Source organism: Prionailurus viverrinus, chromosome E3, assembly GCF_022837055.1.
Source record: "Prionailurus viverrinus isolate Anna chromosome E3, UM_Priviv_1.0, whole genome shotgun sequence".
Lineage (NCBI taxonomy): Eukaryota > Metazoa > Chordata > Mammalia > Carnivora > Felidae > Prionailurus > Prionailurus viverrinus.
The window spans coordinates 22,926,054-22,952,830 of record NC_062576.1 but is presented as its reverse complement, the minus strand read 5'-3'; the positions used below and the strand labels follow the sequence as shown (position 1 = coordinate 22,952,830).

The 26,777-nt window shown below is 47.5% G+C and overlaps 1 protein-coding gene across 3 annotated transcripts in view; it reads left to right on the top strand.

Annotated features, from left to right (window-relative positions):
* The window catches only part of PRKCB (protein kinase C beta), a 328,794-nt gene that overhangs the window by 140,551 nt on the left and 161,466 nt on the right, over positions 1-26,777 (top strand). For all 3 annotated transcript variants that reach the window (XM_047838436.1, XM_047838435.1, XM_047838437.1), the window contains 2 exons: positions 24,840-24,951; positions 25,323-25,451. In XM_047838436.1, coding sequence (XP_047694392.1) covers positions 24,840-24,951; positions 25,323-25,451 — 241 coding nt within the window. The remainder of the gene's footprint in view (positions 1-24,839; positions 24,952-25,322; positions 25,452-26,777) is intronic.

Sequence of the window (26,777 nt, the reverse complement as noted above, 5' to 3'; positions counted from 1 at the left end):
GACAAAATCAGTAGCTACCACATGTTATTATTATAAGCTAGCTTGATCACAATTACCAACATAACCTAATAAAGTTGGCAAAAAAAGTAAACTATACATTGTGTGCCAACTATAATTAAAAAAAGAAAACTATAGGGGTGCCTGGGTGGCTCAGTTGGTTAAGCATCTGACTTCAGCTCAGGTCATGATCTCGCAGTTTGTGAGATGATCTCGCTGTCTGAGCTGACAGCTTGGAGCCTGGAGCCTGCTTCAGATTCTGTGTCTCCCTCTCTCTTTGCCCCTCCCCCTGCTCTCTCTCTCTCTCTCTCAAAAACACATAAACATTAAAAATTTTTTTTTTTAAAGTAAACTATAGGGGCCCCTGGGTAGCTCAGTCAGTTAAATGTTCGACTCTTGGTTTTGCCTTAGGTCATGATCTCATGGTTTGTGGGATCGAGCCCCTGCATCAGGCTCTGCACTGACAGCATGGAGCCTGCTTGGGATTCTCTCTCTCTCCCTTTCTCTGCCCTTCCGTTGTTCGTGTGCTCATGCACTCTCTCTCTGGCTCTGTCTCTCTCTCTCTCTATCAAAATAAATAAATAAACTTTAAAAAAGTAAACCATAGTCAATGACAAGTCTAGATTAACAAATGCTAAATAAGCTATTTAATTGTTGGAATAGACATATTGGTTCAAATAGACTATTTATTTATTTATTTATTTATTTATTTATTTATTTATTTTAATGTTTATTTTTTGAGAGAGAGAGAGAAGCCAGGGAGGGGCAGAGAGAGAGGGAGAGAAATCCCAAGCAGGCTCCACACTGTCAGCGCAGAGTCCAACATGGAGCTTGAACTCACAAAGTGTGAGTTCTTGACCTGAGTCATAGACTTTTTTTTAATGTGGAAGAAACAATTTAGAAATTAAAATATAGGAACAAAGACAAAAGTAAGCCAGCAAGGAATTACGAATTCTGAAAAGTATATATACTAAGATGGTAGAAGTGATAGCGGATAGTATCAGTTATCTAATAAATGTAAATGGATTGAAATTCTCTGCTAAAAGGTAAAGACTATCAGATTGGATAAACAATGTATAATTCTAAGCAATGTATAAGAGAAACGTAAAGCATAGGTTGAAAACAAAATGGGAAGGGGGCCCTGGGTGGCTCAGTCGGTTAAGCGTTTGACTCGATTTTGGCTCAGGTCCTATCTCATGGTTCATGAGTTCGAGCTCTGCATCGGGCTCTGTGCTGACAGTGTGGCTCCTGCTTGGGATTCCCTCTCCCCCTTTCTCCCTGCCCCTCTCCTGCTTGCATGAGTGCCTGCTCTTTCTCTCTCAGAATAAATAAACATTTTTAAAAAAGGAATCACCTGTCCTCTTAAATATAAATAAAATGGGCAAAGATATACTGCAAAAACATACATAAATATAAAACACGGTCTTAGTAATAATGTCAAAAGAAAGAGGACTCAAGCCGCAAGCATAAACAAGAGGAAGAGGAGGAAAAACGTACCCTAATATATTACTGATGAGTGTGTAAATCAGTATAATCCTTCTCAAGAGAAAATTACCCACATGTATCAAAAGACTTAATGACTTTTCTTTGACCTAATAATTACTAAGCCTAATCCTTTGTACCTAAGAATTACAATTTTAGAAATTTTTGCTGAGGAATTGCTTAAGGATATGCACATATAGGTAGCTAAAGTGATGTTCACTGCGTCAGTATTCATACTAACAAAAATTTGGAAACTTCCTAAATGGCTGCCAAATGGGGTTTATGTAAGTAAAGTGTATCCCAAATTTGGTTGCTGCACAGTTACTAACATGTCACAACATCTGGGTAGGCTGCTAACAACTGGAAATGTTCTTTCTTAAAAAAACCAACAACTTTATTTATTTATTTTTGAGAGGAAAAGCATACGCACCAGTGTGCGAGCCGGGGTGCAGGGAGGGCAGAGGGAGAAAGAGAGAGAGAATTTCAAGCAGGCTCTGCACGGTTAGCCCAGAGCCCGATGCAGGACTCGAACTCACAAACTGTGAGATCATGACCTGAGTGGAAACCAAGAGTTGGACACTTAACCGACTGAGCCACCTGGCACCCCACAGCTGAAAATGTTCTATATCTCGATTGAGATTGTGCCTATAAAGGTGAACACACTTTTCAAAACTGACAAAACTGTCAGCTTAAAACCTGTACGTTATCATATGCAGCTTATACTTAAAAAGTCACAGTGATTAAAATATTATTGACATGAGAATATAGTCATTATATATTACTCAGTGAAAAAGGCAGGCAGCAAAGCACTGTGTATGGTATGATTGGCCAGGAAATAGAAAAATACACACACATGCGAAAACAAAAGGCCACATTTTCTGAACATATTCTGGCGTGCACTTGTCAGTTCTGCTCACTGTCTTATTCCAGACTGTCGCCTGCAGAGCTCCGGAGACCACTTTGGGGTATTCTTTAACTGGTTTCTGCGTCTTGCTTGTCGTGGGTGCTACTTCACCTCCAGTGTGGACTCAGGCTTCCCACTTAATTCAGTTGAAATCAAATGTGAGTGATGGCTTGAGTATACCTGTAAGCAATTGCAGTTGCTTCTGGATATGGTTACTCCTGAGGTCATCCACCAGCTGGGAGCCAGCTTATCCCCCAAATGAGAATCTTCAGATGCCCCTGATAAGAATCCGGCCCCTGATAGGGGGCGCCTGGGTGGCTGAGTCAGTTAAGTGTCTGACTTTGGTTCAGATCATGATCTTGTAGGTCATGAGTTTGAGCCCTGTGTTGGGCTCTGTGCTGACAGCTCAGAGCCTGGAGCCTGCTTTCGATCCTATGTGTCTCTCTCTCCCTCTCTCTCTCTGCCCCTCCCTGCTCATGCTGTCTCTGTCTCTGTCTCTCTCTCTCTCAATAAATAAACATTAAAAAAATGATTCTGGCTCCTGATAAACCTGGGCCAATTCATCTTTGGCTGAGAGAAGGAATGAAGTCCTAGCTCTGCCATAGTCTGAGGTCCTGCCCACTTCCCACCTACATTGGCTGGTCTTCTTGGCTCAGATAGAGCAACATAACAGCGTACTCCATGTTTTTCAAAGTCTGGGTTGTTAAGTCTCACATAACACCAACTGGGGACCCCCACAGGTGAGCTCTAATGATGCTCCAAGCCTGTCTAGCTCCTTCCAAGAGGGGAAACAACAGTTAGGGTTCACCATCCCTCTTGGCATCATGGTAAGATCTCACCATCACATGGACCAAAGAAGGCCCATCTGTATCTCTCAAGGACAAATAATGTCAGGTGCAGTTCAGTCTGAACAGTATAGGCAGTCTGTCTGTTTTATTTATATCTATTACCTATCTAAATCTGAAAGTGCATCATTGTGCTGAAGATACATTCAATTTATGTTATGTAACATTGCAGTCTGTAACTTCTGCATTCACGGCCAAAGTGCTAAGTAACCAGAGTGTGTGTTACCAAATGCCAAAAAGATGCCTCACAGGGAGGCTTGGAGGTGCTCTGAGAGTTGGCCTGTTTAGCTCCGAGGCTAGGCTTTCATTAAATACCCAACGAGCTGTTGTATAGATTTTTTAAAATATAGATTCAAATGACAGAATCGGGACTGGGGACCATCTATTTTGGCTAAAGAAGGGCATCCCAAACTGACCAACCAGTTGCTGTATAAGGATATTAATTTCCCATGTTGGCAGAGCTAAGATCAGTTGCTATGGATGCTGTATAGGGGGTATCTGTGGTAGATGTGGGTTTCTACCACATTGGTGGTTCTTTTACTGGTGTTGTTTGGCTGTGTGCAAAGGAACCCATCTTTGGTTAACTCAGATTAGAATTTATTGGAAAAGAGATGATGTACTTTAAATTTTTTAAAAATGTTTTTATTTATTTTTGAGACAGAGAGAGACACAGCATGAGAAGGGGAGGGGCAGAGAGAGAGGGAGACACAGAATCCAAAGCAGGCTTCAGGCTCCGAGCTGTCAGCACAGAGCCTGATGCGGGGCTCAAACTCACAAACTGCGAGTTCATGACCTGAGCTGAAGTCAGATGCTTAACCGACTGAGCCACCCAGGCACCCCAAGATATGATGTACTTTTAGAGAATTGGAAGAAAACCTGAACAGTCAGACCAGCTGTGTCTCATTTTGATTCTTGTGTTGCTTTGGTTTTAAATTCAAATTCCAGAAGAGTATTTATTTCGTCAAGTTCAAGTTACCTAAGTAGACCTCGGCTGGATCTTTATAGTGTTCCCTCCAAGTCTAAATACAGTGTAGGTGGGATGGCTTTCAAAGGAGAAATGAGGCATTGCTACCAAAATAGATAGATAGATAGATAGATAGATAGATAGATAGATAGATAGAGAAAAGAAAGAAAAGGAAGCAGAGAGGTTTGGCAGATCAAAACAATACACAGACCACTACAGTTTCTAAATGGCTGCTTTGCAGAATACAGACAGGTTGAATGCTTAAGGATTATTTGGGGAGCCTGCTAAAAACAGAGCTCACCTTTAGAAATACAGACAAGGGCCTGGGAACAGGTATTTTAAAGTCCTTCAGGTAATTCTGATGGGTGACTGAGTTTGGAAGCTAGTGTAAGGCAGTATCGTATCCTTGCTCTGAAACTGGGGCAGTTGTATTTGAATGCTAGGTTTGCAATTGGCTAAGCGGCTGGATAATCTTGGGCTAGTTACCTGCCCTCTGCCTCAGTTTCCTCTGTAAAAAGAGGATAAAATAACACCCTCCTCATAAGGCTCAGATGAAGATCAGATGAGCCAATCCCTGTGAAGGGCTGTGTGCCATGCCTGGCACAAAATACGTGCCAAAATTATTATCACCAGCGGTCCTTTCAGGTCTTTGAGAGTGGGTTTCAAAAGTGCAGCCTTGTTTTTGGCGTGCCACGTATCCATCTCGCTTGCCATGAAATGGAAACACACAGACACGTCCCATGGGCTGGTTGGAGGAAGAGTCTGATAAAATGAGGGTGATGTGATAAAACGCACATCTTCTGACTTTGGGGAGAATTGCACTTGATTCTTCCGCTCGCTCCCGTTTGCCCCGTGCCTGTGACGGCTTGCGCAATGCAGAAGCAGCAGGTAAAGGTCAGCATGGATTGCTTCTCAATAGTTCTCTGTCATAAAGACACGGAGCTTCATGCTGTGGAGGAAGAAGCAAATCTATGATGCGCAGCGTCCTGAGAACAGAAACCAACTGTTTGTCCTGCACCAAAAGGGCAGGGGTGCTGTGATTTGAATGGGGTGGAGGTGTCCTGTCTTATGAATTATTTTGGCTTCTCCTAGTTGGTGGCGGACCAGCCTCAGAGCCCGAGAAAGGCAATTTCCCAGAGATTTAGCCTGTGGAGCCTGTGGGCCTGAGGGAAGTAGAGAAATCAAAAGGCTGATGACCCTGGAGAGAGGCAGCCTGCAGGGATGTGAAAGGCATTGGTCCCAGAGTCAAAAGACCTCATTTCTCGCCTTTCTTCTGTCTCCAGCTTTTTGTATTCCTGATGGCTTCCCCTGTCTTCAGTGGCCTAGGATTCTAGGATTTCTAAATACAGTACTTTGATTTTTACTTATTATTATTTTTTTTTAAGTTTGTTTATTTATTTATTTTTAGTAATCTCTACACCCAATGTGGGCTTGAACTCACGACCCTGAGATCAAGAGTCATATGCTTTTTTGACTGAGCCAGCCAAGAGCCCCTAAATACAGTATTTTTTTTTTTTTAATTTATTTTTGGGACAGAGAGAGACAGAGCATGAACGGGGGAGGGGCAGAGAGAGAGGGAGACACAGAAGCGGAAACAGGCTCCAGGCTCCGAGCTATCAGCCCAGAGCCTGATGCGGGGCTCGAACCCACGGACCGTGAGATCGTGACGTGGCTGAAGTCGGACGCTTAACCGACTGCGCCACCCAGGCGCCCCCAGTATTTTTTAAAAATAGTAATGATTGGGGGCGCCTGGGTGGCGCAGTCGGTTGAGCGTCCGACTTCAGCCAGGTCACGATCTCGCGGTCCGTGAGTTCGAGCCCCGCGTCAGGCTCTGGGCTGATGGCTCAGAGCCTGGAGCCTGTTTCCAATTCTGTGTCTCCCTCTCTCTCTGCCCCTCCCCCGTTCATGCTCTGTCTCTCTCTGTCCCCAAAATAAATAAACGTTGAAAAAAAAAATTAAAAAAAAAAAATAGTAATGACCAAGGGATGCCTGGGTGGCTCAGGTGGTTGAGCATCCGATTTTGGCTGAGGTCAAGATCTCACGGTTCATGAGTTCAAGCTCCATGTCGGACTGTGTGCTGACAGCTCAGAGCCTGGAACCTGCTCCAGATTCTGTGTCTCTCTCTCTCTCTCTGTCTTCCCCCCGCCCCACTTGTGCTCTGTCTCTCTCTCTCTCAAAAATAAAATAAAAATATTTAAAAAGTAAAAAAAAATAGTAATATCTAAGAGCCAGCATTCATAGATATAATTCTGTTTTAGGCACTTTACATATAATAACTCTTTATTCTTCATTACACTCTAGAAGTACCACTGTTATCATCCCCATTTTACAGATGAGGAAACTGAGACGCTCAGAGACTAAGTGACTTGCTCAAGGACCAGTGAGTGGTGGAGCCGGGATTCAAATGTAGGCAGTCTGGCCCCCAAGGCCATGTTCTTACTCAGTACCACAGACTGCCTCATAACCTCAACGCTGTCCACTTGGATGAATCTAACTGAAGCAGACAACCCTGTTCTCTGAGACCTGCCTTTCCAAATATGCACTCCCCCCTGCCCCAAGCTCTGTGACTCCACAGCCTCGGCCCCATTTGGTCCATATGTATGTGGACATCTGTCTCAAGCTAGACTGATCAGATTCTCTCTTTAGGAATTTAGAATTTGGAATTAAAGGTGCTGGTTTTAGTTTGCAGTGGTCGCATGGCCTTTGAAAACTGTTTACTGTACGTGAAAAGTGTCATCTTGACGGATCTCTGCAAGCACATTTCTCTATAACCAGAAGCCTTTCTGGGGTGGCTTCTGTCTCCCACACCTCCTACCCCTTCCATCAGACCAGCTACCCAGGCCAGCAGTCGGTGCTCGCTTTTTGCCCCATCGAACTACTTACTGTCTTGTCTTGTCTTGTCCTGTCTTGTCTTATCTTATTCTATTTCAGAAAGAACAATTTACATACGATCTACCCTCTTAACACACTTTTAAGTGCACAGTGCAGTCCTATTGACTACAGACACAGTGTTTTCCAGGTCTAGAGCTTATTATCTTGGCTTACTGAAACTTTGTGCCCATTGATTAGGAACTCCCCATGTCCCCCTCCCCCCAGCATCTGGCAACTACCATTCCACTCTTGGATTCTATGAGTTTGGCTATATTAGATACCACATCTAAGTGGAATTATGCAGTATTTGTCTTTCTGTGTCTGGCTTATTTCACTTGACATAATGTCCTTAGAGTTCATCCATGTCCCATATTATAGAATTTCCTTCTTTTTCAAAGCCTAAATAATAATCCATTGCATATATGTACCACATTTTCTTCTTTTTTTAAGATTTTATGTATTTATTTTTATTTTTTATTTTAAACAGAGAGAGTGAGTGGGGGAGAGGGACAGACCGAGAGAGAGAATCTTAAGCAGGCTTCACGCTTAGCATGGAGCTTGACTTGGGGCTTGATCCCATGACTCTGGGATCATAACCTGAGCCAAAATCAAGAGTCGTACGCACAACCGACTGAGCCACTCAGGTGCCCCTATTCCACATTTTCTCGATTTGTTCATCTGTTGATAGACATTTAGGCTGTTTCCACATCTTGGCTATTGTGAGTAATGCTGTAGTGAACTTAGGGTGCAACTATATCTTCGAGATCCTGATTTCAGTTCTCTTGGATAAATACCCAGAAGTGGGATTGCTGGATCAGATGGTAGTTCTACTTTTCATTTGTTGAAGAACCTCCAAATGGGGTAAGGACTTGAATAGACATTTCTCCAAAGAAGACCTACAAGTGGCCAACAGGTAAATGGGGAAAAAAAAAAAAGCTCAACATCCCTCATCACCAAGAAATGCAAATCCAACCCACAGTGAGATACTTGTCAGAATCGCTAATATCAAACAAACCCAAAAGACAACCAGTGTTGGAGAGGATGTGGAGAAATGGGAACCTTGCACACTGTTGGAGGAATGCAGAATGGTACGGCCACTAGGGAGAGCAGTGTGCCTTCTTTTGAAGTCTATCCAAATAGTATGACACGGTAGACCCCCTCTTTCCTTTTTCCTCTGCTTTCCTCAATGTTTTGTTTGTGGCCACATGACTTTGGAAGGACTCATTCCATCCCATTTATCAGGATTTCCAACTTCAAAGCCAGCCAGGGCCTGGCAGGCAAGTAGCTGAATCAAGTGTGTGACAATAAGGCGTGTCCACCCTGTCTGATACGACACTTGATCTTAGCCAAAAGGCTGAGAAGCAATGTGTCCACCCTGTCTGAAAGGAGAAGCCACTACCCAGCTCCATTTTATAAAAAAATTCCTGCTCTTTAAAGGACCTAGATCCAGATTGTTTCATTTTTCAAGAGAAGTCTGAATCTCCTAAATTTCGATGTTGACAACAAAAATCTGAGAATTACAACGGTGGTGTTTTTTTTTTTTTAATTTTTTTTTCAACGTTTATTTATTTTTGGGACAGAGAGAGACAGAGCATGAATGGGGGAGGGGCAGAGAGAGAGGGAGACACAGAATCGGAAACAGGCTCCAGGCTCTGAGCCATCAGCCCAGAGCCTGACGCGGGGCTTGAACTCATGGACCGCGAGATCATGACCTGGCTGAAGTTGGACGCTTAACCGACTGCACCACCCAGGCGCCCCACAACGGTGGTGTTTTTAAAAATTTTTTAATGTGTATTTATTTTTGAGAGAAACAGAGCCAGAACATGAGCGGGGGAGGGGCAGAGAGAGGGAGACACAGAATCCAAAGCAGGCTTCAGACTCCGAGCTGTCAGCACAGAGTTGGACGCAGGGCTCAAACTCAGGAACAGAGAGATTGTGACCTGAGTCGAAGTCAGACCCTTAACCGACTGAGCCACCCAGGGACCCACAGCTGTGGTGGTTTTTAAGCACATTTTTGGACTGGGATCCTTCTGGACACCACCAGTGAGTAAGCTCTACGTTGGTAGGTGGGAACTGTCAGTGGAAGGTCTCCCCCACCCTTCTTATAAAGGGAGAAGAGATGGGGCGCGTGGGTGGCTCCATCGGTTAAGCATCTGACTCTTGATTTCGGCTCAGGTCATGAGGTTCGTGAGTTCAAGTCCCACATCAAGCTCCTTGCTGACAGCGTGGAGCCTGCTTGGGATTCTCTCTCTCTCCCTCTCTTTCTGCCCCTCCCTCATGCTCTCTCCCTCAGAATAAACTTTTTTAAAAAAAGGGAGAAGAGAAAATGTGGATTTAGTCAAATCAGCCTTCTTTGGGGGAGTAGGGAGGGCGCAACATTCCAAGGCGGAGAACCTTAGAAGTATGCCCAGGTCCCTTTACCCTGGCTGTGGTACGGTTGAGTTTTAAATGGGCTAGGGCACACCCCTTGCTGGAACTGGAGAGCCAGCCCTGGTCGGGGAAACAGCTGCTACAGCGCCCTCTGCTGTTGTCAGCACTCTTCATGTCCACTGGCCTCTGCCGTGGGGTCTGGCAGCCACTTGCTTCCCCTGAAGGCTTTGAGAGGGTGATGGTCAGTCATCATTCTGCAGAATTATCAGGTGCCTGCTGCTGCTCAGGCGCCTTCAAGGACGCCAGGGACTGCTCAGGCGCCTTCAAGGACTCACCTTGGCTTGCTGTGTTTGGTCCACCACCCACCCCATCATCAGGCCTTGTGACTCTAATTCTTTAGGCTTGGGAGAGGCAGGCCACTTCAAGCCTCACCTTTTTCATATACTGAAAAACATTTGAAGAGATTTTGGCTTCTGCTTGGCACCTCTCCCTGATTTCTGGGCTGAAATGGATTCTCCTATTTTTAAACTTTTTTTTTTTTTTTTTTTTTAATATTTGTAGTGGTAGTTTGGGAGTGAGGGCAGAGTGAAATGTTCAGAGTCAGGTTTATGGTCTTGGACATAAAGAGTATGGGCTCTAGAGCTGGTCTGCCTGGGTTCAAAGCTCAGCTTTCTGCTTAGTAGCTCTGTGACTTCAGATAAGTTACTCACTCTCTCTGTGCCCCTGCTTCTACATTTTCAAGATGAGGATGATAATATACCTACTTCATGAGTATTAAATGAGGTAATGTATGCAAAAAGCTTAACACAGCGCCTGGCATATTATGTAAGTGCTTGACTCAGAATCTTGGACCTGTTTTTGCTTTCAATCTTGGCCTTCCGGCCCAGGCTCTCCTCCTTCATTCTGCATCTCAGCCCTTCGTCATGCAACCTTCTGTCTTTCGTCCTCTTCACCCTTCAGCCGTGGCTCTCCAGCATCCTACTGAGCAAGGCTCCATTCTTAGGGCTTCTTCTTCTGTGTCCCCAGCCTTTCCCTACCCTCATAGTCTCTCCATTGCCAGCTCCTGTTGTACCTTCTGAACAGTAATTATAGCTAACATTTATATAATGCCTATCATATGCCAGGCGCTGTTCTAAGTGATTTACATGCGCTAACTCATTGAAGCCTCACCCCATGAGAAAGATCCTCTTTCTACGCCCAACCTACAGAGAAGTTAGCTGATTTGCTGGGTCACATGACTAATAAGCCGAGTCTGAGTTTGAGCGTGGTCTAGCTCCCAAGCCTGCTCTTCCCACCACAATACATGGCCACCCACTTCTCTCCATCCCCAGAGACAGGGCCCGATCCACGCTCCATTCGCCCTCCCTGGACCATTAGCCCCTTGTTCGATTCCCTGATTCCTCTCTGTTCTCACCAGCCTGTCACCTCCATGTTACAGTGGAGTCATCTTTCCCCAAACCAGATACGATCCTGTCATCATCCTTGCTGGAAACACGTCAGTGGCTTCCCACCGTTCTTGGGACAAAGCCGACGCTCTGACGTGGCTGACAAGCAAGGTTTTCACACATCCTCCTTTGCCACGCTTTCCTGGAGACAGACCTGGTTGTTACGTTGCACTGGAACCCCAAAGGGTATGTGCCCCTGGCATTCCTGTCATTCTTACCGAGCCCCCTTTGGAAGAGAGATTATAATAGGGTCGCCCTGCTCAGAAGGCCCTGTCACCCCTCCAGCCCTTCCTTGACCACATCCTTCCTCCCCACCGAGCTTCCTCCTTGCAGCCTCTGGTCCTCCCTGCTCTCCCACACCAGGTGGTTGCACTTGGGGCTCCCTGTGCTGAGCTCCTCTCTCTCTTCTGCCCCGGAGTTCAGGGAGGCCCCATCCTGGTTGCATATCTGAATCCTCTGCGAAGCTGTATAACCCAATACCAGTGCCTGGGCCCATCCCAGAAAGTCAATCAGAATCCCTGCTTGATTCAAAGCCTCCTGATTGACTTTAATGTGCGTCCAGGGTTAAGAACCCCGGTTGACTCAAAACTCACCCTCCAGACCACGGCTCAAGCATCACTTCCTCAGGGAAGCCCTCCCTGACCTCCCTGACCAGGTCTGTTCTTCCTGTTTTTCACTCTTCGAGTACCACTGTCACACATCACAGGGCCACTTTCCATTGACTTACATGGTGACAAAAAGCCCAGATCCTGCATCCAAATCACTAGCCGTGTGACCTTGGGCCAGTGACTTAACTTCTCTGTGCCTCACTTTTCTCCCCTTTGAAATGGGGAGAAAAATAAACTTACTTCACATGATCAGTGAGGGTCAGGTGCATGAATTATATGCAAAGTTCTTGGCATAGTGCCTGGCGTATGTTAGCTGTTACTCGCATACCGCTGAGCCTTGAGCAACGTGAGTTTGAACTGCATGATTTTTTGCGATTCGGTGGTGTAGATATTTTCTCTTCCTTATGACTTTCTTAATAACATTCTCTTTTCTCTAGCTTACTTGATTATAATATGGTATATAATACACATAACATACACACTGCGTGTTAATCAACTATGTTATCAGTAAGGCTTTTGGTCAGAGGCTATTTGTAGTTAAGTGTCTGGGGAGTCAGAAGTTACATGTGGATTTTCAACTGCGTGGGTGTGGTCAGCGCCCCTAACCACCCACATTGTTCAAGGGTCCGCTGTAATTATAATCCCCCACTGGAATCTATGAATCCCTGGAGGTGAGGTCAGCACCTGCTGTTTGATCACCACACACGTAGTGCAGTGTCAGGCACATGATAGCTTCCAGAACTTTCTGTGGAGCAGAGTGGTGTCTCAGGGACGTTCTTGGTCAAGGGTGAAGGGCCAGCGTGCACAGAACTCATCTTCCTCAGGCTTCTTGTCTCTGTGGACCTAATGGCTTAGGATCCTCATTGCTAGTGATTAGGATCATTAGGACGAGACCCTCCATGGTCTTGTGGTGTCCAGAGTCCCAGGTGCTGATGGTGGCCCGCCAGGCACTGGCTTTAGCAGCGTCCCTCATGTCCTTCTGCATGAAGGTTCTTTCTGCCCCTCTGAAAGGCAGGCGTGGATACGCCGAGGGCCCCTGTGGCAGAGGGAGCTGTCAGAAAGCTGGCACCGTGCTCTACACCTAGAAATCGAACTGACAGCATCTTTGCAAGTTGAGTAAAACCCTGTGTTCCGGTCTTGCTTTGGGGCGACCCTCACTCAGCAGGGACAGAGGGGTGCTCCTGCCTTTGTGGGCTGATAGCACCATTGGGGAAGGGGGGGCGGTGAGGGGCGAGGATGTGTGTGCGTACCTTGTGGGTGTTGGAGGGTTTATATATAATGCTGGGGTGTGATTTGTGGCAGGGTGACTGGCCCCTGAAGCAGTGAATTCACATAACAACCCGCACAGGAAGAGGCGGGGCAGACTGTGTGAAGAGCCTGCATAGGTGGTTGTTAGAACTTGAAGGGCCCTGGGGAGTGCTCTGTTAACCCCATTGTTTTCTGAAGGGGGAACTGAGACCAGAGCATGGGGTGGCTTGCCCAAGGTCACAGATGTAGTTTTCTTTTTAAGTTAACATTTATGGGGTCTGGACTACCTGTTAGTCACTGGGCTAAAGCACGACGTATAATCATGGTTTCATGACTCCTCACAAACCTAGAAGGCCGGAACGTTTATTTACTGTATTCAACAGGCACTTACATAGTATTTACTGAGCACCCTTTTACAGATATTTGCTCATTAGCTTCTCATGAGCATGCAGAGCTACTATCATTATTTCTACTTTAAAGAAGACACTGAAGCACAGAGAGGTTAGGTAACCTGCCTAAAGTCACACAGCTAGGAAGTCATTGAGTTGGGATTCAATCCTAGGCAGCCTGACCTTGTAGTGCGTGCTATTCTGCTGTAGTGTCTCTCCACATGACAGCTTTGGGCTCCATTTTGCAGGTGGGAAAATCAAGGCTCATATAACGTAAGTAACTTGCTTGAGGCCGCATGGCTGTGAAGTAACAAAGCTGGGACTGAGGTCAGACTCTCTGGCTTTAGAGTCTGACTCATGAGCTCTCTACTAAATTCCCTCCCATGGGGGCTAGGATCTATGTCATAGCTGAGGGGTCCGAGCTGGGGACAGGGAATAGGGGCTGAGGCAGAGCTTGAAGCCAGGCTGGTGGCAATGGAGTGATGTCAGCCAAATCTACCTGGGTTGAGCCAGGACCCCATGCAGTGAAGTAGCTCCCCCTGGGGTTGGGGCAGAGCCCCAGCCTGGTGCCTTCTGTCCAGATTTTGCCCCCCATCCTTCAGATCTTAGCTCACATGTCACTTGTCAGGGAAACCTCCCAGACCTGTCTGCCCAGCTGAAGCCCTCCGAAAACTGTCTAAGCACTCCAGGCTTCTCTGCAGCGGTCGGAAGCCTACCATTTGTTTGTGCTTCCTTCTTTATGGTCTCCTCCGAACTAGGCTGGGGCCCACGAGGGAAGACCCTGTGTCTGCTTCTGCTCATCCAGCACCTGATACACTCAACAGATATTGGGTGAATAAATGGATGAATGAATGAATAGCTCGTTGCTTTAGTGGAGGGAATTGGTGCGGGAAATCAAGACCGAAGTTCCAGAGGGGGGAATGCAAGTGGGGATTATTGGAAAAAGTTGTAACTCAGTAGACCTAGGGATGCCCTGGCCAGCAATCATTAATGATTAATAATAACAGCTGGTATTTATTGAGTGCCCTCTCTCTGTTGGGGAGCTGTTTTAAAGGTTTTCGGTAAAGCACACCCCATAACATTCCCAGGAAATGAATGCCGGTTATCACCAGTTAATATGAAGTGTGGAGCTTTTAAGCAACGTGGCCAAGGGACATGGCCAGGAAGATGTGGAACTGGCTCTTCAGTCTAGGCAACCTGACCTGAAGCCTCATCTTTTAAATATCCTACGAAACCACCTGTTCCTGGTGAACTGAGTCCTTTTCCAGGCTGGGAGGCACCTCACAGGCTCTCGGCATCACCTTCTGGAAAGGATGGGGCTTCTCCTACTCTCTGCTGACTCAGGGACCAGATTGGAGCTGAATCTGCCGGTCCAGTGCTTGATGTCCTGAAGCCACTTAGAGTTGGAGCCGGCTTATAAGTGCACACAGCCTTCCAGAAGAAGGAAGGCAGCTCCCTGTTCGCTGTGAGATTGAGGACTCCCACTTGCACCCAAGGGCTGGTCGGGTCTATATTTCTCTCCAAGACTCAACGAATGGATGAGGCTGCTATTTCAAATGGACTTCCTCGGTTATCCTAGTTGGGGCCGGGATCCAGCAGGAGTTACTCAGATGCCAGCTGGGGCCAGCCAGCAGCGAGTGGAGACCGTGGGGACCAGCAGACTATATGTCCCACTTGGAGAGCGTGGTCAGGATGCGTGTCTAGTCCGTGGCTGCCATCAGCAGAGATGGGCCAGTGTCTCTAGCTCTGAGCTTCTGACCAGTGTTCTGTGTGACTCCAAGCGATGCAACACCCCCAGAAAAACGTGGCTCCTCATTGCCGTGAGTCCCACCCAGAGGCCTGGAAATACATCCCTAAAAAAAAAAAAAATTGCACGCATGCCACAGTGGTTGGCGTAATCAGGTTGAAAACCACCGACTTAACTAATGCACTGAGATCATTTGTTGAAATAAAATGTAAACCCTGGAAAGGAAGACTAGCTTAACATTGGTGGCAACTAAGTAGAGTTTAGAAAAGACAAGTTTTCTGGAAGGACATAAAAGACTCAAATTACATGTGAATTCATTCTCTCTGTCCGTCTCTCCCTCTCTCCTTGTCGCCCTCCAGCCCTGACTCGACATCAGACACCCACGCATCCCCTTAGCTCTGCTCCAGCTCCCAAGACTGCACCGTTCCTTGTTGTAAATTCTGATCGGTCCAGTTCTTCCTTCGTAAACTGCATGCCACTGACCAGACCTTGGTCCACTCAGTACTGGCTGGAAGCCCAAGGTCAGATGCTCTACTCTCCACTGTGCTGTAGGTGGGGATTTTTCTAGAAGGACAATAAAATAGGTAGGGTTGGCAGAGATGGGCCTGTCCAATACAATCTGGAAAACTATGTGCGTGAGAATAACCATGAAGATTTTCAAAGTGGACAGTAATGTTGGGGTCGGGGCAGGTGGGTATAAAATGCATGCATTTAGAGGCTCAGATATTGTAAACCTATGATATATTAAAGTAGTGTGGTACTGAGGCAGGACTAGAGAGAAATCAGTGGAACACAAGAGAAAATGTAGAAGTGAACAAAGGATACACACGAGAAACGAGTGTGTGATAGAAGTCAGCAGGGAGAAGATACATCCCCTACAGTTGTTACAACTGGCTAAACATTCAGGGGGAGAAATGAAGGTCTTTTCTCCGAGCTCCTGCTAAGATGAATTCCAAGAGAAGTAAGGATTTCAGTGCAGAAAGTGAAACTGTAGGACATTGAAGAAAATATCGTACTGGGAAGGACTTTCTAAATATAACAGCAGAGACACAGACTACAAAGAAAAGGGAAACATTGGCACTTTATTTAAACACGCACACACATGCACGCCTTATTATATGTTGAAAAAGGGGAAACAAAATTAAAAGGCAAATGAAAAACTGCAAAAATATTTACTGCGTGTATTGTAGGTGAATGATTCATATCCCTAATAATTATATGGGAAATGTGTTTCAAGTCATTTAGAAAGAAACAGATTTGAATTTAAATACAGACAAAGGGTATGGACAGAAAATTCATGGTACCAGTGAACACGGATTAAATGTTTATTTCCACACGAGACTACTAGGCAGTTTCCATGCATTCATTCACTGAACTCTCATTAACTTGGGAATTAGATATAATTGTTACCCCATTTTCAGATGGAGGAGTGAACACTTAAAAGGGGTTAAAGAACTTGCCCCTGCAACAAAAAGCTCCTAACTTCCAGAGCCCAGCGTTAGGTTTGAACGTGGCTGTTAATTAACCCCTGGTATTGACATTGACCCCAGTGCAGCTCTTAATGCAGGAAATCATATTTAAAATTCTACCCCAGTTTACACAACAGAAGCTTGGCCTTGCGATCGAACAATTACTTATTTGCAAAGGGGTGGTGGCTGGAAGAAGGCACGGCTTATCAGACGCTTGAGCAAACCGAGTCACCGAGTCACCGTCACCGGGGCAGGAACATTTACACAGCGTTATCGGCTCTGTTGACTTGCTTCCCAGGAACAAAATGAGAGATCTTCACCAAATTATAATCCCCCCGCCTTTGACCGCAGTGCGTGTGTGTCATTACAGGTTCTCACATGATCCATATTTCATGTTCCCAAAACCTCAGTCCACACAGTCCCCGTGAAGGTTTCCGTGCTTCTTGGTCTCTTAGGAAGCTTTGATATTTTGTTTGCAATTTGGGGTACCTGCTGTGAGGTTTCTGTGGCGCTCAGATAAACACTTAAATACTCTTTTTTTTCCATATCTTTTTTGAAAGTTTATTTTGAGAGAGAACGAGCAGGGCAGGGGCAAAGAGAGAAGGGGCGGCAGAGGATTGGAAGCAGGCTCCATGCTGACAGCAAAGAGCCTGATGCGGGGCTCAAACTCACAAACCAAGAGATTATGGCTTGAGCCAAAGTCGGTTGGTTGCTTAACCTGCTGAGCCACCCAGGTGCCCCAACACTTTGGAGAAGTCTTACTCTCTGTACATTTTGTTTTCTTCCTGCTTCTACAGACAAACACTTCTATTAGCTTCTGTTACAGTGTATTTTTATGTAGGCATGAGTAACTTAGAATATAGTTACTCTTCTTCATGGTAGCATGCAGCCTACACTCCTCTGCATCTTGGTTTTTTTGTTTTTTGCTTTTTTTTTTTTAAGTTTCACTTTAAAATATATCCTTAAGGGGCACCTGGGTGGCTCAGTTGGTTAAGCATCTGACTTTGGTTCAGGTCAAGATCTCACAGCCCTTGAGTTCGGGCCCCGCGTTGGGGTCTTCACTGACCGTGCAGAGCCTGGAACCTGCTTCAGATTCTGTGCCTCCCTTTCTCTGTGTGCCCCTCCCCGACTTGTCTCTCTCTCTCTCTCTCTCTCTCTCTCTCTCTCTCTTTCTCTCTCTCTCTCAAAAATAAATAAATAAATAAACAAACATTAATAGTAATAAATAAAATATAAAATAAAAAATAAAAATAATAAATAAACATATATGCCCTTAAGGTTTTTCCCTCTTAGTGCAGAAAACTCATTCTTCTGACACCTGAGCAGCATATCACCGTGTAGCTACGCTATGATTTATTTAAGCCGCTCCCTACCTGTAACACTTGGCTTATGTACAGTATTTTGCTGTTATAAATAACGCTGCAGGGAACAGCCACATATACATATTATTTCCTATATATTTGGGTTTAGCTCCAGGATAAATTCCCAGAGTAGGGCAGTTGGGTCACCAGGGAAGAAACATTTGTACTTTTTTTTTTTTTAATATGAAATTTATTGTCAAATTGGTTTCCATACAACACCCAGTGCTCCTCCCAAAAGGTGCCTTCCTCAAGGAAGGCATCACCCACCCTCCCCTCCCTCCCACCCCCCATCTACCCTCAGTTTGAAACATTTGTACTTTTGATAGATAATGCCTAATGGCAGTGGGCCTGCCCACTAAGAATATATGTATCTGTGTCTCTGCCGCCTCTCAATGGACGCTGTTGGGACGCACATGTTACAATTTTATTTTGGGAGTTGGTTCCTTCACTTTAAGGTGTATTAGAAAAAAACATAATTTGCACATCAATCCCACGCGTTCACACTCTGTAAACAGTTTCATTTTAAAATAGGCTTATTTAAGTGAAAGGCCTGCTGAGTTCAAGAAAAATGCCAAGTACATATTATACGTAGCATGTGGATGTGCAGAGGCTCAGGACTGAAGTCTGGGAAAGTGTCCCCGCGATGATTTTTTCTCTTTGGGACATTGGAAGCAAGAGCTTGCCCTTGCTGTGTGCAGGGGGCCCCGTGCTGGGGAGCCGATCCATGAAGCCAGTCCATGAAGTGGGTACTGTTTTTATATCTCCACTTTGTGCCCAAGAACCAGAGACTCAGAGAGGTGAAGTCACTTGCCGGAGGTCACACAGTTAACCCCAGAGCCCCTGTTTGGAACCTTCGCTCTGTTCAGCTGGCATTTCCACACCATCTTCGATTTCACCTTGCCCGGCTGCCTCCTGGGAAATGTGCCCTCAGGGGCTTTTGTAGCCTGTACATGTCCAGGCTGCTTTTATTCCTTGTCTGACTGATGTTGGTGTGTGTTTTGTTGGCCTCTACGCTTCAATCCAGTCTCCTGATTCCTGCAGCTTTGCCCCAGCTCCGCCAAATTTCGGCCCACCTGCGGACGAAGCCACACAGCCCATTCAGACCGAGAAAGGCTATTTTGGGCTGTGACTTAGATGTTTAAACATTTTTTTTTTCCCTTTTGGTTTCTGATCTGTGCTTCCTTCCTCCTTAGCTGCTTGTGCCTGGAGTCAGGCGATGAACCAAAGATGCTGAGCTGAGATCTGCCTGTCCTCTGGTCCTGGGGGTTGGGGGGTGGCGGTGAGGAACTGCAAGTGGCCTGTCACTGGCCAGTGCTGCGTTTGCGTGAGATGAAGGTTGCCGTCACCTGTAACCCCTGTCAGGTGGGAGACCCTCTGGGGACACCGAGGAGCAGGGAGGCAGACAGGTGATAGGCAGGTGTTCCCAACTCCACTGCCCGTAGCTCTGGAACCTGGCAAACTTGGATTCCAGTCGTGACTCTCCCACTCTCTTGCTTTGTGACCTTGAACAAGTTCCTTCCCTAAGCCTCAGTGGGCGCATCTGGAATACCAGGGTCGTAACAGCTCTTCCCCCATTGGCCATTCTGAAGATTTAATGATGTGATACAGAACAGTTGGCACAGTGCTAGGCAGAGAGTCTGTGTTCGATTCGTGGGGGCAGTAAGAGTCACAGGAGCTCGTTGTCATTTTGTTCTTGTGATTGAGCAATCTCTGCGAGCAGGATCAGAAGTGGTGGGAAACTCAGAAATCCAAGCTCGCCTAGTAGGGAGCGTGAAGGAACCCCAACCACACGAACTAGTGTGGAGAGGAATCATACCAGGGTCTTTGTGGAGACGTGACTCCCAGGGTGGGAGAGATGACCGGGGACCCTGGAAATCAACGGCTGGTACTGGGATGGGGATACAGTAGTTTCAAACCTATTTCTGAAAGCATTTGGCACTGAGCCAGATGAACTCATTCAGGAGTTTAGGGGACATGTTGACACGCGGTAGGTTCCCAGCCAGTGGACTGTAGGTAGAGAGGGTTGGGGGCTCTAAGAGAGGTCAGAAACCGAAATTCCTACAGGGACCAGGCAGGGAGGGGAAATGAGTGAAGCAGGCATGGTGTAAGACAATGGAGAATGGCAGGGACTGTGGAAAACTGGAAGGCTTATCCCTATGCGAGGGGGGCAACCCCTGCTCAGCCCCTGGGAATGTGTGTCCATTGTTGCTGTCAGTTGGGGTTTTTCAAAAAGGGCCAGAGGTTTACATTTTTATCTGACATTTCGTGATTTGTAAATGTAGTCAATTAACTTGAATTTTTAAGAAGCACCATATGAAGCAAATATAGCTTGTTTGCAAAGCTGATAATGGCCCACGGGTTCCAGATTGTAACCTCTGAGCATCAAGGAGGACCGAGGCCAGGGATAGGAATGGGCTGTGCATGGACTGGAGGGGACCCAGTCTGTGGGGCCTGGGATGGGGGGATCCGACTAGAAAGATGGGGGAGGGCTCTTTGGATGGGATCTAAACAAGACCATAGGGAAACTTCTGACTTTGAGGCTACGTGGATCCCCAGGCTCATCCCAGAGCTGGTCAATGGCCACGGCCTCCGAGGCTAGGAAGGGAATGCATTTTGTTCCAAGGCCAGGCTGATGTTTAACCTGTTGCACTGACATTACTGTACCAGTTTTGATAATCGTGAAATACTTTAAAACTGGTTGGGAAATAACTGCCAGGGCCTCTGAGCCTTCTCCTTCTACCTCTCCCCCATTTCTTCCCCTGCCAGCTCCCCACCACCTCTCTATGATCCAGCAACCAAAGAGTTAACTCCCAGCACCGCTGAACCTGCTCTTCCTTCTGATTGGCCAGTGGGCAGTACCTGAGCCAAAGTGATTAGAAATATCTCGATGCTCATCACTGGCTGCAGGTTACAGATGCCTACTTGGATTGGCGTAAGCACAGAGGACCCAGGAGAGTCAGATGGAATTGGAGGACAGGATGCCAGGCCCCTGAGGGACGGGAACCAGGAGCGCCTTCCTTCGGGTCATGCGGCCTGTTGTCTTTGTTCCTCTCTGTTCCTTGGAGCCCACTGTAAAAAAAATGGCCCCCTCAGCCCCCGAGCTGCATGATCCCTGGCCTGCCTGTGTTCCACTCACTAAACGTGTGAGTCATTTGAGCCAAGCGCCTACCTCTGTGCCGGTCACCTGTGTCTGGGGAAGTAGGATGTCTCAAAGTGCAAACCCACCCATCTCAGAGATGGTGCTGGACATGAGCAGGCATGGACGGGCACCCTGAGAGATTTTCCTTGTGGGTCGTGGAGTCCCACAGCTGTGGGACTGTGGCTTTATCCCAAGCTCTCCCAGGTGGCAGAAGGGTAGAGGACAGCAGCGGTCAGGGGATGACCTGATTGGTCTGGGTGGTGTGAGGGATGGGGCAGTGGATGGGTGGAGTTGGTACTTATAACTGTGAGCCCTCCTGAAAGCCGGGGCTGGGAGCAAGGTTGGAGGAGCCTCCACAGCCTCTAAATACACAAACTTGTCCCTGCAGCTTGTCTAATTGTCCTTCCTTTCTCCTGTCTGGCTCTAATCGGTCTTGCACGGTACTCCCCAAGCCATTTTCTGAAACAGCACGGGCATTGCTCAGGGGCTCTCAGTGGTTAGCAGGGGTGAATGGAGCCCCGCAGCTGCCACCACAGCTCACGAACCTCTTACTAGGTGCCAGCCACTGTGCAAAGTGCTGTGCTGCCAAGGCCGGGGGGCCCTGGGCAAGTCTCTGCACCCCTCGGCCCTCATCTGTGAAATGGGTGAAGTACCTACTTCACAGGGATGCTATGTGGACTACATGAGTTAATGCCTGGTCAGTCCCTGCAAAATAGTTCCTGGCATGAGTAAATGCTCAGTAAATGCTAACTCTCACTCATTATTAGTGAGCACCTTCTGTATGCCAAGTACAATATATGCCCCGGAGCAAAATTCCCTCGTGTTGCTTGCAGCTAAGCATTGGAGACATGGGATTAAACATGCAGTTGCAACACAGTGGTTAAATGCTCTGATGGGGAAGATCTGGGAGGGCAGGGTGTGGGGTTTTTGTTTTGTCTCGTTTTGTTTTTGGTTTCTTTCTGCCATTAGAGTGTGAATTCAGCGAGAGCAGGCATTCTGTCTCCTTGCTCACAGTTGTATCCCGATGCTTGGGACCACCCTGGCTCCCAGGAGTCACTTGCTGGGGGAATGAGTGAAGGAAGGAGGTGCTATTGTAGCTGGACCGGAACAGTGGGGCATTAATGAAGTTGGGGAGCAGGGAGAGAAGCTTAGTGCATCCCGGCTTCAGAGCCAGGCAGACCCTGGTGTGAATCCCCACACTGCGGTGGGCCAGCTGAGTGACCTTAGGGAAAATCTCACTCTCTAGTCTGGGCCCATTTTACTGATGCTAAGATGGAAACGAATCGCACCTTCCAAATGGAATAGCTTGAAGGCTGGAGAAAGTGCACGTGAGACATCCAGCATCCGCTTGGCACAGGGGCAGCTCTCGGTAAATGTTTCATTTCCCTTCCCATTCTTTGTGCCACTTGGCATCTCTTGTTGTTGGAGAGACATGAAGGGACGGAGAAGGTTCTTGGTGATACCTAGTCAGAAATGCTCAAAGCCTTCTCCCTGCCCCAAGATACTCTAAGGAGATGTATACATGGAGGAAAGTGAAACCCAGCAAGGAGGCCATTTATTACTATTTGGGATTTTGTCCCAAATCTCAAGGTCGACCTCTTGAGGTCCTCGGAGACCCCTTTTTTCTATACTAGGGAGGCCTCGGGAAATCGAAACCGTAATCAAAAGGAATTCTTGGCTTCTATAAGGTCAACATATCAGGGAACCCGAAGAGAGCACAAGAGCCAAGAAGAGAGAGAGAACTTGCCCCAGGCCACTCACTCCCAACCCTCTCGGGGCTGGACCACGGGATCTGAACCCACCCGTCTCCTGGGAGCTGAGAGAGCTAGGAGACAGAAAGAGAAAGATGACAGGTGCACCTTTCCACACGTGTGCAAGCTCCGCCCACTGAGGCCGGGCCAATCAGTGTCTTGGAATCTGACCAACCAGATCTGTTCTGCTTCGAGGCGAGCGGGGAGTGAGGGAAAGCCCTGAGCTCCCCCTACAGGCCAACCCTGGTCATGAACAGGTGTTTCCCTGGAGCGTTTGAGGCAAGCATTTCTCAGCTCTAAGGTGAATGCCCCCAAAGCCTTCAGTGACTGAAGATGTTTTTAGTCAGCCTTATTAAGGTATTGTTTTCATGCAGGAAAAATTCACCTTTTTTACATATGCTAGAATTCAGTACAGTTTATCTAAAGAATCTTTCAGGAAAAACACTCATCACTTGAATAGCACATGAAATAACATCTACTCATTGTGTCTGTTTATTTTCTGTCTGTCGCAAGAATATCAGTTTTTAAAAATTTTTAATGTTTATTTATTTTTGAGAGTGAGAGAGAGGGTGAGTGGGCAAGGGGCAGAGAGAGAGGGAGGCAGAATCCGAAGCAGGGTCCAGTCTCCTAGTTGTCAGCACAGGGCCTGACGTGGAGCTCGAACCCACGAACCACGAGATCATGACCTAAGCCGAAGTCGGACGCTTAACCGACTGAGCCACCCAGGCGCCCCGCAAGAATATCAGTTTTAAGAAGGCACCTGCACCCGTAAACTCATGGCGAGCAGAAGGAATGAGGGAAGAGATGGGTGGCATATGCCAAAGGCTGCTGTGTCTGATGAGCCCTGGCTGGGAACCCAGGGTCCACGTTCTCAACTTCTGCAGTACACTGTTTCACGGGGAAAGTAGCTTTCCCCCTGGCTTTGGGGGAAGAGAAGAAGGAGCTTTGTAGCGAGTGCAGTGATGGAAGAGCCACTCTCGAGGGAGACAGACACCGTGCGAGCCAGAGGGATATGAACGAGTCCTGTGTAACCAAGAGCAGAGTGTGTATTTGGGGACACAGGTGGGATCATAAGGGAGATGTAGGGATAATAATACAAGAGCGTGTACTGCTTACAGCGTGCCAGCTGGTTCGAAGATCTGTACACAGATGAATGCCTTTATTCTTCCCAGTGGTCTAACAAGCTTATAGCATTATCGTTACCTCCACTTTATAGACAAGGAAACGGAAACACAAAGAGGTTAAGTCACTTGCCCAAAGTCATACTGCTGAGAAGAACCCAGCTAGTTTATGCTCCAAAATCTGTACCTTTAACCACCGTACCACACTGCTAGGTTGTGAAGGGCATGCTTATTAGGGAACCGAATAAGCTGCTGTAACAAATATCCCCCAAATACAGTGACTTAAACAAGACAGAAGGTAGGTTTTCTCTGAGATGTCTGCCCAATGGGACGAAGTCCAAGGCCAGTAGCGTAGCTTTATTCTTTCAACACATGGCTCCAGGTTCAGGCCTGAGATATTTGGTTCCAGTTCCTCCTTCAGAGGAAAGGAGGAAAGGGGCCAGAGAGGCGTGTACACATTCTTTTAAAGGCACACCTATCCCACTGGCCAGAACTTCATCACACAGCCATACCAAAGCTTCCAGGGAGGCTGGGAAATGCGGTCTCTAATTGGATGGCCACACTGTCTGCTCAAACTCAAGGGTTCTGTTATTAAAGAATGGCTATTGTTGGAAAAACTAGCAGTCTCTGCCACAACCTGCAGACTCTTCACTGGACGTTGAACTCTGTTCTGTAGGTGATGACGTATTAACAAATGGCCTTTAAGCAGGGGGGTTTTATGCTCAGACTTGGGTTTTAGATCACTCTAAAAGTTCCCAAAGCTTGCGCAGAGGATAAAGGGGGAAGAAACAGAATCAAGGGGACCCGGTTAACTGTTAACTGTCTGCTGTCCCAGCAGGCCTCGCTTCAGGCAGGAGTCAGTGGGTGAGGCTCTTGATTGGAGGACTTGAAGCCCAGCAAATGTACTGGGGCTGCTGTGGGACCACCTGCTGTTCTAGTCGTCCACTCGTTCAACAGCTCTTTATTAAATGCACGTCTGAGCAGAACTCTGGTGATGGTCCTAACAGGTGTGAGGAACGCTGGGGGCCAGGTGCAGTTCTCGGTGAGTTCTCTGATACTCGATGCCGTGTGAGTCTTTGGCATGCCACGCTGACACTGGTCTCTCTTGTTTGTTTCTCTTGGCCTTAGGACCCCCGGAGCAAACACAAGTTTAAGATCCACACATACTCCAGCCCCACGTTTTGTGACCACTGCGGGTCACTGCTGTATGGACTCATCCACCAGGGGATGAAATGTGACAGTAAGTACATTTGCTCAGTAGCGGCCTCTGGTGGCTGGGCTGCCTCCTCGTGGTTTGGAGCCTCCCAAGTTATGGGTGGGCTGGTGTACCAGTTGTCTGTTGCTCAGTAATGAGCCTCTCACCCCCAAATGTAGTGGCATTGAAGTTAGTGATGCTGGCTTCAGAGCCGTTGGAGGCATGCAGGGTGTGGGCTCAGGCTCAGAGAGGACAGACAAGTCCCACCTCCTCTGTCCGGCAGGGCCGGGGCGGGGGGGGGGGGGGTGGGGGGGGGTGGGGGGGGTGGGGGGGGGTGGAAGGGGTTGGAGGAGCCCTTCTAAAGAGACTGGACGGGAGGGGTCCAGCCTGAGCCGCGCCCCTCTGTGCCCTCGCAGCCTGCATGATGAATGTGCACAAGCGTTGCGTGATGAACGTCCCCAGCCTGTGCGGCACAGACCACACTGAGCGCCGAGGCCGCATCTACATCCAGGCGCACATCGAGAGGGAAGTCCTCATCGTCGTCGGTAGGTGGCGCTGGCGCTCCAGCGCCAGCTCCGCGGGTCCCGTCTGTGTTTTGGGGGAGGGGAAGCTGGTGGAGGGATGGGCAGTGCCAGGGGCGGGAAGGGGACTGCGTGACCCTGCCTCCCTCCTCCCCCCACCCCTCATCACAGTCCCTCCCCGCTGCAGGCATCCTTAGAAAGTGTACCCCTCCCCCTTCCCACTCTCAGCCGATGGGCTGGCTGGAGCTCGGGGAAGTCCCCACTCCCCTTCTCTCCCTCTCCCTTTCCCACCCCCGTTCCTTGTCTGTGGAGTGTCCAGTTCTGTTCCTTTAAGGTAGCCAAGAAGGAATGCTTGGTGCTTCCGCAGACTTTCCCAGTGGGGAAAATAGTCTTGGTGACAAACATCCAATTTGAGACTGTGACAACTTGGGCAGGAGGAGGGACGCAGTGTGCATCGCTGGGGGCGTTCCACGTATTTGAAATATTTCTTTCCTAAACCTGACGGTGGCTGCGCTGGTCCCCGTTCTATTATTCCCTGTACTTTTTGCACTTCTGAAATATCCATACTAAGAAAGAGGGAGAATACAGCCGGTTGGGGAGGTGCAGGGGGGACTAGGGGAAGACAGGAGCAGGGCATCTGTTGCTCCTGGAATAGAACATTCAAGAAATAATTGGCCCTGACATGCGGAGCTCCAGCAAAACGGAAATGCAGCTGTGCGGAACTGGTAAATACTGAGCCATAAAGCTACAGTAAAACGCACACAAGAACAGGACTAAAACTTTGGAGGAATTCTCTCTCAAAGCCTTGTGACACAAATTATAGACTTTATAACTAATCCGTACAAACAAGGTTTTATGAGTTGGTAAGTTAGGAAACTGATCACAGAAGGGACTGATTTTGCAAAAATTGGGTCTGCTTCTGAGGCCCCAGATTGGTTCAGTCGCTCTGTGCAGGGAGGGGCTTTGCTTAAACCATGTAAAAATATCCCTGTAAACTACATCCCTGTTTTAAACTGAGGTTCATGATACCCAGTGAGCTCTTTAGAAACGTGCATTCCATTGAGTTGCTTTTTCCTTTAAAAGGAAGGCAAGTGGCCAATTTCTTGCCATAGGGATGTTTGGAGGAACCCTGGGGAGAAGCATGCTGGTTCTGGAGAAGAGGGTTTTCCTAGCTTCCTGGCGCTGGGGTTGGGCAAAAATGAGACCCTCCTGCCCTCTAGTGTCATTCTCTAGGAACTACGCCGGCTCAGATAATGTTAGTGGGGGCAGCCAACATTTATGGAACCCATCGTTCACATGACCTGACTTAGTATAATGCCCTCAAAGTCCATCCATGGTTCCCACCAAAAA